The 13,770-nt window shown below is 40.0% G+C and overlaps 1 protein-coding gene across 2 annotated transcripts in view; it reads left to right on the top strand.

Annotated features, from left to right (window-relative positions):
- LOC119119674 (plexin-A1-like) overlaps positions 1–13,770 on the top strand; it is a 158,110-nt gene that overhangs the window by 109,169 nt on the left and 35,171 nt on the right. For both annotated transcript variants that reach the window (XM_037246165.1, XM_037246164.1), the window contains exons 10-12: positions 954–1,154; positions 9,028–9,124; positions 12,508–12,731. In XM_037246165.1, coding sequence (XP_037102060.1) covers positions 954–1,154; positions 9,028–9,124; positions 12,508–12,731 — 522 coding nt within the window. The remainder of the gene's footprint in view (positions 1–953; positions 1,155–9,027; positions 9,125–12,507; positions 12,732–13,770) is intronic.

The following is a 13,770-nucleotide window of genomic DNA, read 5'->3' as shown; positions in this document are numbered from 1 at the left end:
AGGCAGAGCGGCAGTCCATTCCTGTTCTATCACCACCTGTGAATACTTCAGACCCGAACAGTCGGCCATTCTTGTTGACAATCTGCTTCACTTCAGCTACCGCATCGATTTGTTCTCCTTTCTCTTTTTTCTCAACTTCCTCTACTCTCCATCAAATACAGGTTATCAATCAGTTGGGCTAAACCTAAAAAAAAAGTTACAAGGAGCAATTGAAGCAGTTAAACATACGCATTTGAAGGTAAAACACGTGTCTAGTAATTTTGAAGACAATTGTTATGTAGCAGAGTGGAAGAATCAGTTTATTATCCATTTAAGATGGTATCTCACTCAGTAAATAAAGCAAAGTTTTGATTGTTATATCAACAATTTCTCCTAAAAAAGGTCGAGATCAACAAACTAAACGCACATCTGCACCTTTCTCCAGTATAATGGTGGTCTCTTCTACCTCAACTATGTTGAAGGGCTGGTAAAGCTCTAAGTAACTACTCTAAGGACTCAACTTGTCCTTTTATCTACTTATATGTAGGAATGTATAGGGTGACCATTGGGCCACATTAAATGTTGATTTACAGCAATGTTTTCTTTCATTTAGGCCTATTCTTTTAGCGGAAATACCATTATATATGCAATGCAATACAAGATAGCAAATGTATTTATTTATTTATTCATTCATTCATGATTAAGGGCTGTATAAAAAATTTTACTGTTGGCAAAAAGATGTTTGAATGAATGAACGGTCTCAGAAAACATGACAGACTTCCCGTTTTAAGTGATGCATGAATGTCCTCAGAAAGTACATTTTGCGACTATCAGCTCTGCATTTGAATGTAGCACCATTACTTAGCATTATGTTCAGAACACTTTGTCCATCCAGATTTGTATCTTCACTGAGAGTGCTTCCTACTTTTCCGGTCACATCTCAACCTCTTTCTTCTCGATTTTCTTATCTGCAGGAGTGTCCTCAAATCCTGCCCTCCACTCAGATCTATATCCCTGCTGGAGTTATGAGGCCAATCACGCTGCTGGCACAGAACCTACCCCAGCCACAGTCCGGACAGAGGAACTACGAGTGTATTTTTCACATTCAAGGCAACACGCTCAGTGTCCCGGCCCTGAGGTTCAACAGCACAAGCATCCAGTGTCAGAAGAGCACAGTAAGGCACCACACACCATTTTATGTGGACATGCCAAAATCCACAAATCTATTCTATTTAATAGAGACAGCTTCCAAAGTATGTTGAACTGATTAATGGCAGCTTCTTTATTGGCTGTGGAGTTTGGGGATGGTGTTTTTCAGGCGACTGAGTGATCATTTTTCCAAATCAAGGTCATAGCTGGTTTAGTTTTTCGTGTCCTTGAGAAAGTTACTAAAACCACAGTTGCCTTTGATGGTGTGGATGATGTATTATACGTAGAATCCCTTAGATTTTATATATGAATGGATAGTCGTCAATTTTGCCGTGTTTGATAGACCAGTGTTTCCCAACCAATGTGCCGCGGCACACTGGTGTGCCGTGAGAGATGTTCAGTTGTGCCGTGGGATTGTCCACTATTAATTACGGAGCGCATTGTAAACAGGATCGCCAAACCACTGGTCAGTTCGCGCAAGGCCTGGTCAGCCACTTGCTAATCGTGCATGCATGGAGAATCGGAGAATCTTGAAATGTTATGCTCTGTCGGTCTGATTGTGCTGCATTGGCACATATTCAGTTTATGTGTGTGTTGCTGTGTGATTTTGCTAACAGTGACAGACACTATGACGGTTGTGGTGCGTTTGTCGTCCAATGGAAATCAGAGCATGCAGTTCAACCGGAGAACCTGGATTGGTTATTTTTCACATACATAAAATAAACAGTCAAGTCGAGACACCTCGACTGTGATAGCCACTCAGCTGCTGTCAGAACAGCAGAGCGTCATTAAAAGTGACTTTGTTCTTATTGTTGCAATATTTATAGACCTAGTCTAAAACAGTAAACAAAATCACGTTGATTCTTTTATTTTAATCACAATCACTTTAAATAGTTTATTTCTTACACCGTCTAAAACCTTTTTAAAAAACAGTCACTTTTATTTAAAAAAAAGGAATACAATTTAAAGAATATTTAGTATTTATTTCTATTAAATTATTCGACTCTCCATACACATATATATAGGAATAGGACTTTACGTCTTTCGTTGTAATATAACTGATTTTAATATAGGAGCATAACAGATTTTTGTTGGCGGTGTGCCGCGAGATTTTTTCCAATGAAAAGGTGTGCCGTGAATGAAAAAAGGTTGGGAAACACTGTGATAGACGTTTGTTTATGGACCACATCTGGAGCATTTTTGTTTAGTTGTAACTGTGTGAATGTTTATCATTGATAGATACTATTTCTACCAAATCTTATCAAGGTTAAACATATTTGTGAATTCTGGTAGGCTGATCAAACAAACATTTTAAAACAGTCTATCTGAAGCTGATCAAGTCATTTGACAGCAGGAACTTCTTTATCCACTTTGCAGTGTTACAGCTGTGAGTTGCGTGCGTGTGTGAAGTCGCGTGTGTTTATGTGTGGCCACAGGGATTTCATGTTTCAAATGCCACTCTTTCTTTTCATTCCCACTTCTCCATCTTTGCTTTCAGTCAAACTGTCAGGGGGTAGCAAGCAATAGGCGCAAACGCTTTAAGTTTCAAGTTGATTTCCTGTGCTCTAATCGGGGTGTGAAGCAGACGCCACACCAATTATGACATATTAACGCCAAGGCACTGAATAGCAGATAGTGAGTACTTTAAGCCCTGAATGTGGCAGATGTCTTTTCTTGTGCTTGTCACACTTTTCCCCAGCTAACTGTACTCCCACCGCATTCTTTTGCATGTGCTTGATTTACAGACACTTCTTTTCCTTACTTTTTGTCACCTATAATCTTACTTTATCACAAGAATATTTATTTATTTTTCTTATCAGACAAATGGAATCATGCCCCCAGGTCTTTTTAGCCTACAAGAATTTTTAAAAATTAAAAAAATTAAGAAACAGAAGAGGAAGCCTGTAATGTTTTGCGCCTGCAGAATAAAACCAGCAGGTCAATGACAACATGGACAGAATGCAAATTGCATTTTGTCTGACCCCCTCAGACCTGTTGGAGTTCTGTATTCCTCGCTGTAGAAGTGTGCATATTCAAAAGGAGCAGGGAGCAAGCGATTCCAGATTCTATAGCGCTAAAGATGTAAGTTGGCAGAACTCAAATTGTTTTTGAGGAATGAACAGATGTCTGGATTTGACAAATTTGGGTGAATCCATCTTTCAAACCTGTTTGTACAACATAATCAAATATATAACGGCAAAGACAGTTGCATATTTATTTCATTCATTCAAGATTTACCAGACTGTGGGACCCAATATTATCACTTTAGTAATTAATTTTATTTTGCTTCTTTTAATAGTTTGTTTGATTCTCCAGCACCTGGTTTAGACAGCAAAATAGTCATTTGTAGCCCTTTACAAGTTACTACCAATATGTGACATCCTTTAAGCTTTGCCCAATGTTGTAAATCAAAGTTTTTATTTATCTCTCAATCTCATCTGATTTTACAATAGAAATGATTTCATAAATACAAAAAAAGTCTGAACACAGGGTATCAAATAATGTTTTATTGATGGGCTTATCTATTTTTATGTACATGCGCGTGTGTGCATAGACCACATGAGAACAGCAATGTGGTTTTATGAGCCTCCTCGTCAGGTGGGACTGTGATAGTATTCAATTAAGGGAGCTGTAGATGAAATGATGATGAATTGCGGCACTGTTGTCGACTGACGGAAGCACACACGCATACACATAGGACAGAAAAGCAGCGAGATGGAGCAAACGATGACAAAGCAACAAGGGCTGTGATGGAGGAGGTTGAATGAGTACAGACAGACAGAATTAAAACAAAATAACCAAAGATTTCACCTCAGCAAGCAGATGTGCAGAAACAAACAAATGAGGCAGGAACGTTTTGGATGATTGGGCAGATATGTCTTCAAATGAAAGATGTGCACGCTTGAGAAAGTCATGCTGAAGGAATAAGGAGTCATGAACGGTGGAAAAGATGAATGAGCTTTATTTGCTGTATTCATACAAATATTGAGGAATGGCATGTTGTCCCACCATTAAAGGCATATTTTCGTCTTGGTTTTTAAGCTATAGGGCGGCACGGTGGGGCACTGGTTAGCACGTCCGCCTCACAGTTAGGAGGGTGTGGGTTCAATTCCACCTCCAGCCCTTCCTGTGTGGAGTTTGTATGTTCTCCCCATGCCCGCGTGGGTTTTTTCCGAGCACTCCGGTTTCCTCCCACATCCCAGAAACATGCTTGGTAGGCTGACTGAGTGCGGATGGTTGTTTGTCTCTGTGTGCCCTGCGATTGGCTGGCAACCGGTTCAGGGTGTCCCCCACCTACTGCCCGATGAGTGTTGGGAGAGGTCCGCAACCCCCGTGGGGACAAGCGGTATACAGTAGAAGATGGATGGATCGGTGGATGGATGCAAATGAAACTAATGCGGGTGCTGTGGGAGTTGGTGTGTCTTCCACTTTCTAATTCCAGTTTTTTTAATGTGTGTGTGCATATTAAAAGGCAAAATGAAAGTGAAATATTTGTTATGCAGAGCACTAAACAGGCGGTATATAATATCCATTATGATTGATAACCTGCTCACTTTTACCATTGTGTTTAGTATTCTCGTGAGGAAAGTGTATGTATATGTATGGCAGCAGGCTGTGTCTGGGGGAGTCACGTGCAATAAATCATTGCAAAAATTAGCTGGCAGTGGATGTTCCCCTGTCCATTCAATCTTTCTGTCTCATTGTGCATTACTTAACCCCTTGCCAACACTCAGGCGTCCAATCTACATGTACACTGGGGATCCAGACGATGCTTGCATGCACACAAACAGGGAAATCATGTGCACACGGAGAGATAGGGTGCACACTTGCTGTTTAGGTATTTCAGAGGCCAACCTAGCACATGGCTGATTCGCCACATGACCCCCCCCCCCCTAATTATGCAGAATCGATCGAGACTGTACTATCAGTAATGACCAGTGACCTGCTTTACATGATTTATTATACATACACCTACTCTGTGCATGTATGTGCATGCGGGCTTATATGCGTGTGTTTGTATTTCAATTTTGGCTTTGTTAAATGGAGGCTGAAGCAGTGGCTGTTCCAGAGTTAATATTTATGCTTATATTTCATAATTTTCATCATATTATATGCATAGTTGAATGTTGTCAAGAATATTATGTCCACTCCATCATAAAGAAATCCAGTTCCAGTCACGGAAATCTTTCTGAAATTTGAAATATTTTTGTGAAACAGTCCACAGTCAGCATTCTAACTTAATCGTGTTGTGAAGTGAAGGTCCACTGTGTGCTCATAAAATGCAAACTTTGTCCAAGAAGATTCCTCCTCAGTTGCTGTTTTGCTGTTATAATGCACATTGTCTGCTTGCAGTTCATTTATCAAAAACATTTATGGAAGCCTGAGCAATATGCATTTCTAAGAGCATAACATCTACTTCATGCAATGGATACGGAGAACAATGAGAAATCACAGATTTTTTTTCGGGTGAAATGAGGAACTAGACGATGCATTACGGTGACACTTATACTGAATGTATACAGTGTGTGTTTAGACACGGATTGATTTCGTGGATCTGTTAGTGTCAAACTGTCACCATCATGAAGCCTTTATTAATTGTAGAGATTTTTTTGAAGTAATATTTTAACATCCTCAACCACCATACAAGTGCAAAAAACAGTTATCTACTGTTATTTGTAAAAACTATGAAATTAAAAAAAAGAAATGTATCTTAACCTGTTTACAGTCTATACTCATGGTGCAAAAATAATAATTAAATAAACAAACACAAAAAGGACCCATTCTCTAAAATAAATTAAAAGCCAAACTCACTAAGAATTGATCATTTCAAATTCGCATTGTAACTCTTTGAACTTGAAAATAAATAAATAAATAGAATAATCTTCCAATATAATATACTAATCTACTAATCATGTCATCATAATCTGTCATTGCATTAAATGACCTACAGGGATATTATGCAAAGCTAAATCATGAACAAATGTTATGATTGCAGGTACAAAATGCCATATTTATAACAAAATCTCAGTAAGTTTTAACTGTCAAATTAAAGAGGCAAAAAGTCCCTGTGAAGTAAAGAGACACAAACACTACTTGAAGTCTATTTCGAACATACTCTCTAGGTATCTGCCAAGATGACTAATTACATGAGGGCAACCTGAGCATGCACACAAACTCAGCTTTTTTTCTTTTACCCTCCTCATCACACAGGTAGCCTTGGTAAAAATCTGCAGTTCTTCGTAATCTACCAGATATACACACACATGCACGCACACAGAAATACACACAATATCTATCCCCACATTCTGCAGAGACATGCAATCCATAGAGACGATTCATGTCGCGGGAAAGTAAACGAGTGCAGGAGCAGATAACGAATGAACCCGAGCCAACTTGCAGTGTTACTGTAATGAGGCCGGCGAATGCTTTCTGCTCACCTCGTACTTTGGGTGCCCCAACGTAACATCTCCTGCCTCCTCCTTCCCAGTCCTCCTGTCACCTCTAAATGACTACTCGCCTCTCTACTATACTTTGCTTCCTCTGCCTTTAAACACTTCATACTTTTTGGGACAGTCCCAGTGGTCGTTGTTCACTTTGTACCCGTTTTCCATGTTTTTGTCCTTTGTTGCCGTCCTCATCGTTTTAATGTCCTCTCTGCCTAATTCGTATTCCGCAATAATTTGCTCTGGAGCCGTCCCTAAGCTTGCCTCACCATTTCGCCACATTTCTTTCCCACCAACCCGCTCTCCTCGAGTCTTTTCCCTCAGGAGCCTGGCTACTGTATATGTTGGCTCAGGTAGATTAATTACATGTAGTGACATGCAGGCGCTGGCCAGAGGCTCCGGTAATGAGTTTGATTACTCATCTCCAGCAGCACTGGGGACTCAGGGGAGTGAAGGAAGGACATATTGCCAGGCAGAGGGGGCTCTCATTTGGGAGGGACGGGGTTCAGAACTGCAACTTTTGCCTCGCTGGGTTCCGCCACTCGAAAACTTTTAACAGAATTGACACCGGCACTCGAGATCAAAGCTTAACCACGTCAAGTCAGTGACCTGCTGATAGCCGATAGCGGCGTACGAGGCTAAGTTGATAAGTGGTTTTATAGCGATGACTGACTACAAATGGAAACAATAATGTCAAAACAACTGTAACATGAGTGCGAGTGTGACTATATATATATAGTCACACTCATATAAATGAGATAACAGCCATCCCTTCTTGTTCAAACAAGAATGCAAAGAAAATCCCCTTTTAAAATGAAACATGCTTTTTCTATCAATATTTTCTAAAAGTGAGCAAGTCCAATTTTAGTAAGTAGAGCAGCAGCATTGAGCATTTATTGGGTACATCAAGAAGACTTATCTTTGTTATAAATATTGAAAAATATCGCATTTTGAATAATGTGTTTTTAAGATGTGAAATTAAATAAGACAAACGCATGCATCAGCTTGCAACCTGTTTTACAAGTACATTAACAGTGGCATCTCACAGTTTACAACATTTTAGCTGTCTCTTCTCTTACATGACAATTACATATGCTAAGTGCATAATACACAAGTGCCATTACAAACTTTTCCCCCACTTTATTTCAACGTATTGAAAAAGTTCAGTTACAACCAGGCATGAATTAATGAATATTAATAAGATGGAATGAATGAAACTGGAATGAAGGGTGAAGAGCCACTTTGAACAGATTGTGTTCAAGTTGTGCCAATCCATTGTACTTCCACATTAATTATTATCATCAGCTTTAATGCAAACCTGCACATCATAAATTTGCTTTTACTTCCTTGTATGCCTATTTTTATCTTCATAAGTACCCTCGAGAAAGCCGATTAGACCTTGGGTGATTGCGGCCGTGTGAGAGGGTGTCACGGTGTGGTCTGTGTTGGCATTTTAAAGCATGTGACCGTATGAATAAAGCATGATGTGGCGGGCCGCCGGGGTGGGCAGGAGCCGACTGGAGAACAAGTCCACCCAGTGTTTTGGTGACAGCAGACAAGTGAAACCCCTTAAAGTTTAATGGGGGCCTGGCCTCAGAGGGTCCTATTGTTTCACTGCTGGCTGTCAGTATTTAGGCAAGTATTTAACTAGTGGGACATTGTGGCAATGCTAATAAAAGCATCCCGCCTCGTGTGAGTGTCCTGGATGAGGGTCTCCACTGGATAAGGTTAAAGAGGATATGGGCACAAAGGCAGATAGTGTGTGCTGGAGGAGAGACACTTTTAGTCTGCATCATAAATGTGCTACAAGCCCCACCGCACGCACGCACATTTGAGGTGGTCAAGTTCGGTCTACCAAATCAAGTGTGTCAGTGAGCAAATGGAAAATGCCAATTTCACTTTGCAATTTCCCTCCCTATCGCATCTCTCACTCCTCTCTCATGCGGCCGCTGTATAGTGTGAGTGAATATATCTCACACGTTTACCACTGTTTGAGTCTTGTCTTCACCTTCTTTTTCCTCTTCTATCATTTTGCTGTTGTCGATGGCCCTTTCCTCCAATTCCCATGACAGTCGCACATGCCCATCCAGCTAAACCCCTTCTGTCATTTCCTTGTATGTATGTGTGTGTGTGTGTGTGTGTGTGTGTGTGTGTGTGTGTGTGTGTGTGTGTGTGTGTGTGTGTGTGTGTGTGTGTGTGTGTGCGTGCGTGCGTGCGTGCGTGCGTGCGTGCGTGCGTGCGTGCGTGCGTGCGTGCGTGCGTGCGTGCGTGCGTGCGTGCGTGCGTGCGTGCGTGCGTGCGTGAGAGTGAGAGTGTGTACTATTTTGGTCACTCTGCATGGTCATGCTGGATGACTCGCGCTCTGCCACAACAAGCCAGGATGAATCACAATGGAATTTGTTTTTTTATTCACCTGTTTAGGTGACTCACTCTGTCTATCTTTTCTGTTTCTTAGTATGACTACGAAGGCGGTGATATCAGTGACCTCCCAGTTGACCTTTCTGTGCTTTGGAATGGAAATTTTGTCATCGACAATCCTTTCAATATCCAAGGTAGAACGGCAATTTTTTTCTTGAAATTTGTGTGATTTGTTATTTGGTGAGAAACAATGGCAGGTAAGTGACTCTTAAATTGATGTTGAATTGTTCTTTGCAAATTTCCATGGTAGTCATTTTGTTTTATAATGGTTAGGTAATCCACAGATATTCACTTTATATAATACAGCGTGATTAAAAAAAGAATTCCCTATTTGTATGTTCATATTTTAACATTCTCACAAGAAATTGAAATGATGAAGTGTGGTGCATGAAGTTTTTTTGATTCTGTATTCATCAGCTTTTCAAGTATTGACTCACAAGGAACTCTCGCAGAATGGAAATTAACTTTTTGTAGTTACTCTTCAAGATCTTGTTAAGTTGTTGGTATGGTATCTTACTCAACCAACTCCAAAGAAAAGGAAATGGTTGTTTAGTCAGGACTTTTGACTAGCCCCTCATGGAGTTTGCATGTTCTCTCCGTGCCTGCGTGGGTTTCCTCCGCGTACCTGTTTCCTCACAGATTCGTGTGATTGTGAGAGTGAATGAATATGATAATGATGACAATCAGTTCAGGGTGTGCCTTGCTTACTGCCCCAAGACCACTAGGCTAGCGCACTCTCGTGAGGATAAGCGGTTTGGAAGAAGACAAAGAACAACAACAAATTTAACCAGATATATGTGACATAGACAGATCTACAAATGAAGAAACCTGTGAAAAGTAGAACAAACAATGGGTGAGCATGATGGGTGGACAGCAACTTAATGAATATGCTGTGCAATGGCAGACGGGGAAGATGAGGATAAAGGAGTTGAGAAAGGAAAAGGAAAAGTAACACAAAGATGACATTTATTATTTTAATGACTCTGCGCATGGAGTGGAAAACAATTATGCATTCAGAATTTTTTCTCAAGTGTAATATATTGAGCTGGGGAGACTAATGAATTCCGACGTCCCATTACACAAGATAACATAAGTCGACCTCTCAAGTGTGTCCCACGGAAATTTGCTTAAAATTTGCATACAGATTCAGGTTTACAAACATTTCTGTTGCTTCTTTCTGTCATTTCCTTCTTCTAGTCACTTTTCATTTTCTATTTTTAGATGAAAAAGTGCCCACTATGCGTTGTGTCTGACCCACTTCTGAGAGAAGTCAAACATGCAGTTCGTCTTCCAGATAATTTGCAAATGAGTTGCTTAGAGGTTACAACCTAATTATTCTGCTTGCACAATTTCATTGAAAACATGCTCCTCCGAGGTTTGCTACTGTTGTCAAATCTTAATTGGTTTAAAGTCTTGAATTGGACATGTGCTCGTCAATAATTCCATCCATCCATCTATTTTCTGAAACCGTTTCTTCTGACGAGGTTCGCAGGCGTGCTGGAGCCTACCCCAGCCGACTACGGGCGGTAGGAGATAGACACCCTGAACTGGTTGCCAGCCAATCGCAGAGCACACAGAGAGCAACAACCATTCGCACTCACAATCACACAAACGGACAATTTGGAGTGGCCCAACCAGCCTACCATGCATGTCTTTGGACTGCCACGCAAGCACGGGGAGAACATGCAAATTCCACACAGGAAGGGTGGAGCCAAAACTGAACCCCACATCTCTGAACTGTGAAGTGGCATGCTAACCAGAGCTCCACCGTGCCACTGTAACTAAATAAATTGTGACAATTTCTACACTATCAGCCACATGTTAAACTTCACAAAGCTGTTTTGCCAAGACTTTTGTAGGACTCTAATGCCTATGACATGTACAAAATTGTCATACAGTACTTATGTAGTTGGGCATCTTGAAAATCAAATTCCCTCATTATCATTACATAAACCTGTAGAAAGAAAACATTAAATAATTGTCCTTGCTCGCACAAAGCTTGCATAAAGACTTTCTCCTCCTTGTCTCCTCCTTTTTTCTACCCATCCTCCATTAATCCCTCACCACTCCATTCCCTCTCTTTCTCTTTCAACATCCAACCCGCATTATTGTATTATCCATTTAAGGAGGAGCATTATGGCGCTTGCCCAGCTTTGCCCTAGTGTGAAGTGAAGATGTTAATTAAATCATTCATTTGCTTCAGATTAATTAGTGTTATGCCACTTTTAAGATAAACCATTGCTAATCAGATTAGGGTGTGCTAAGGCCAAGGCTGAGGCAGATGGATTCAAAAAGAGCTCACTTTGAAGTCTTGCACTGTTTGCGAGGAACAGACGGGGAAGGAAGGATGACTTTCTTCTATGCTCAGGGCCACTTTTTCGTTCCTTTTTCAATGCGTTTTTTAAAACACCACAAAATGTTCAATTTAATAGTGTTTGTATCCAATATAACCAGCTCACTCACACACGTACGCACACACACACACGCACACACGCACGCACACATACACACAAAGGAGTTAATGGAATAAATTTTTACACAATAAATGATCAATTTACTTTCTCGTTAAAAGCAATTAATTTACTTTCATCATCACAACTGCTTTAGGCGTGATTAACATTAAATTTATATAAATAAGCATTAAATATATTTATTCACACTATCTCGGATAATTCAGAAATGTTCTTACCACTGAATGTTTTAAACTAATCATTCAACAACACTAAATTAATTTAAAATAAACCCTACAACAACCAGTACTTTACTGATGAAACAAGGATTGGAAACGTCTTGTGATGAGACGTTGCCTAATAGTAACTGAATGACTGATGGATGTAACAAACCAATGCAATTGAGAGTCCAATTATCTGTTTCAATTAATGATCAATCACAAATAATTTTCTGTCATCACTTATCAATGAAGTTATGTTTTTTTTTTTGTCAAATTGAAAAATGTTCTTTCATTGAACAAATCTATTTGCAATGTTCTATGTGACCAAACTGGAAGTACGTCATTGTTTTAGATGCCAGGGATTAACAAATCCATTTTACTCGTCAATAACTGTAATCTAGTTGTCCTGCTCATCAAAAACCAGATATACATAAAAAATATATATTATTAGCCTTATGATGATTATTTTCATTATTTATTTTGTGTGCCTTCAAGCAACACCCTCCTGCCCTCTATCGACAAGCAAATTCCTTGGATAATTGACTTTTACTAACTCTAAGTTACCAAAGTAAAACTTCAAAGTGACTAAAAGTGAATTTGAAACAGACAGAACAGTCTTGTATGAAAGCAGGCACAAGAAACATCTGACAACATCTGTTTGCTGAGTTAGACTATTAGGCAAGATACTTTACTAATGACCAACGATCTGAAGGAGTATTTTCTATTGAATCAGATGAATGTAACGATTTTTTTAAAGCATGATTTACAGCACACGACGAAATAGAAATGTATCTCTTAATAACTGTTATTTGTAATGTTTGTCTTTCACTCTGTTTTGCTATCCAGCCCACCTGTATAAGTGCAGGGCACTGCGAGACAGCTGTGGCATGTGTCTGAAGGCAGACCCCCGGTTCGAGTGTGGCTGGTGTGTCCAGGAAAAGAAGTGCTCTCTACGGCAGGAATGTACTATTGGCTTCAATTCCCACCTCCCCCTGCAGTTGGTTGATGGAGGAGGCTGGATGCACGCTGCATCTGGAAACAGCCGGTGCACCCACCCCAAGATCACGAAGGTAAAATATAAATATGCAAAGGATATGACTACAAATTCAAAACCTTGAAAAAAAGTCACGCACTTTTTTTGCATTTCTTACTTACTAAATCCTCTTGAGACCTATACAGACTACAGCATTTTGAATTGCCTAAACTTGTGTGGCCCTTCATTCAGTATATACATAATAGGAATAAAAAAAACTAATTGAAAGACATAAAAGCCAGGCTCATTCAGTGCCACATCTTAATCCCATCTCCATCGTTTGAAGGGTGTATGGTTACCTGCAGAGATCCAAGGCTGGGCAACATTGATAGGCCATTGCATCATCTCTCTTTGGTGAAGCCCTTAGGTTACAAAAACTCCTCTTGGTGTCCTTCACAGAAGAATGAAAACTGTTCTGTTTTAACTTGTTGCTATTCAAACAAGTGCATGTTAGCTCCTTGGCTTTGCCCTTGGAACAGAAGCTGTATCATTACTCAGTGTTACGTCAAAATGGCACTGCCAAGGGAAAGACCGGTTGATGTTTCTTTGATTGTGATTTTTGTTAACAATATTCTTCCTTTTTGGAATGGTATGGAATTTTTTGTCTATTTACTTGGCATTCCAGTCACAGTACAGCAATAAGGAGGAGCTAAAAACACCCCTGTCTGTTGATTGGTTGAATCATCTGTGTTTGAATAGAATTGAAGAACAGAATCAGAAGAAAAGTACAATGGGTTGCGACAGAGAGGATAGAGAGGTATCTGTCCTAGATGTAAAGAAAAAGCACACGGCAATGATCTATCGTAGTGTCCACTTGCTAAAATTACAATTGAATTATACTGTGCATTGTACCCAATATAGAATGTACTGATAAGATCTAAATCCCTTTTAACAAGCTCAGGGCACCCAAGGGATGGAAATGACAATAGGCTTATTTTTTTTAGAATTTATTTTAGGTAGGTACACTGGTGGCGTAGGTATAGGTAAGGTACAGTGTATGGGTACAGAAGTGTAGGTGTCCTACCCGGCTTTGTTTTGGGGCTTGCTGTCTTGCCATTCCTCCACCGCCTTCACCT

Source organism: Syngnathus acus, chromosome 2 (assembly GCF_901709675.1).
Source record: "Syngnathus acus chromosome 2, fSynAcu1.2, whole genome shotgun sequence".
Lineage (NCBI taxonomy): Eukaryota > Metazoa > Chordata > Actinopteri > Syngnathiformes > Syngnathidae > Syngnathus > Syngnathus acus.
This window is presented reverse-complemented; position numbering and strand designations above follow the sequence as displayed.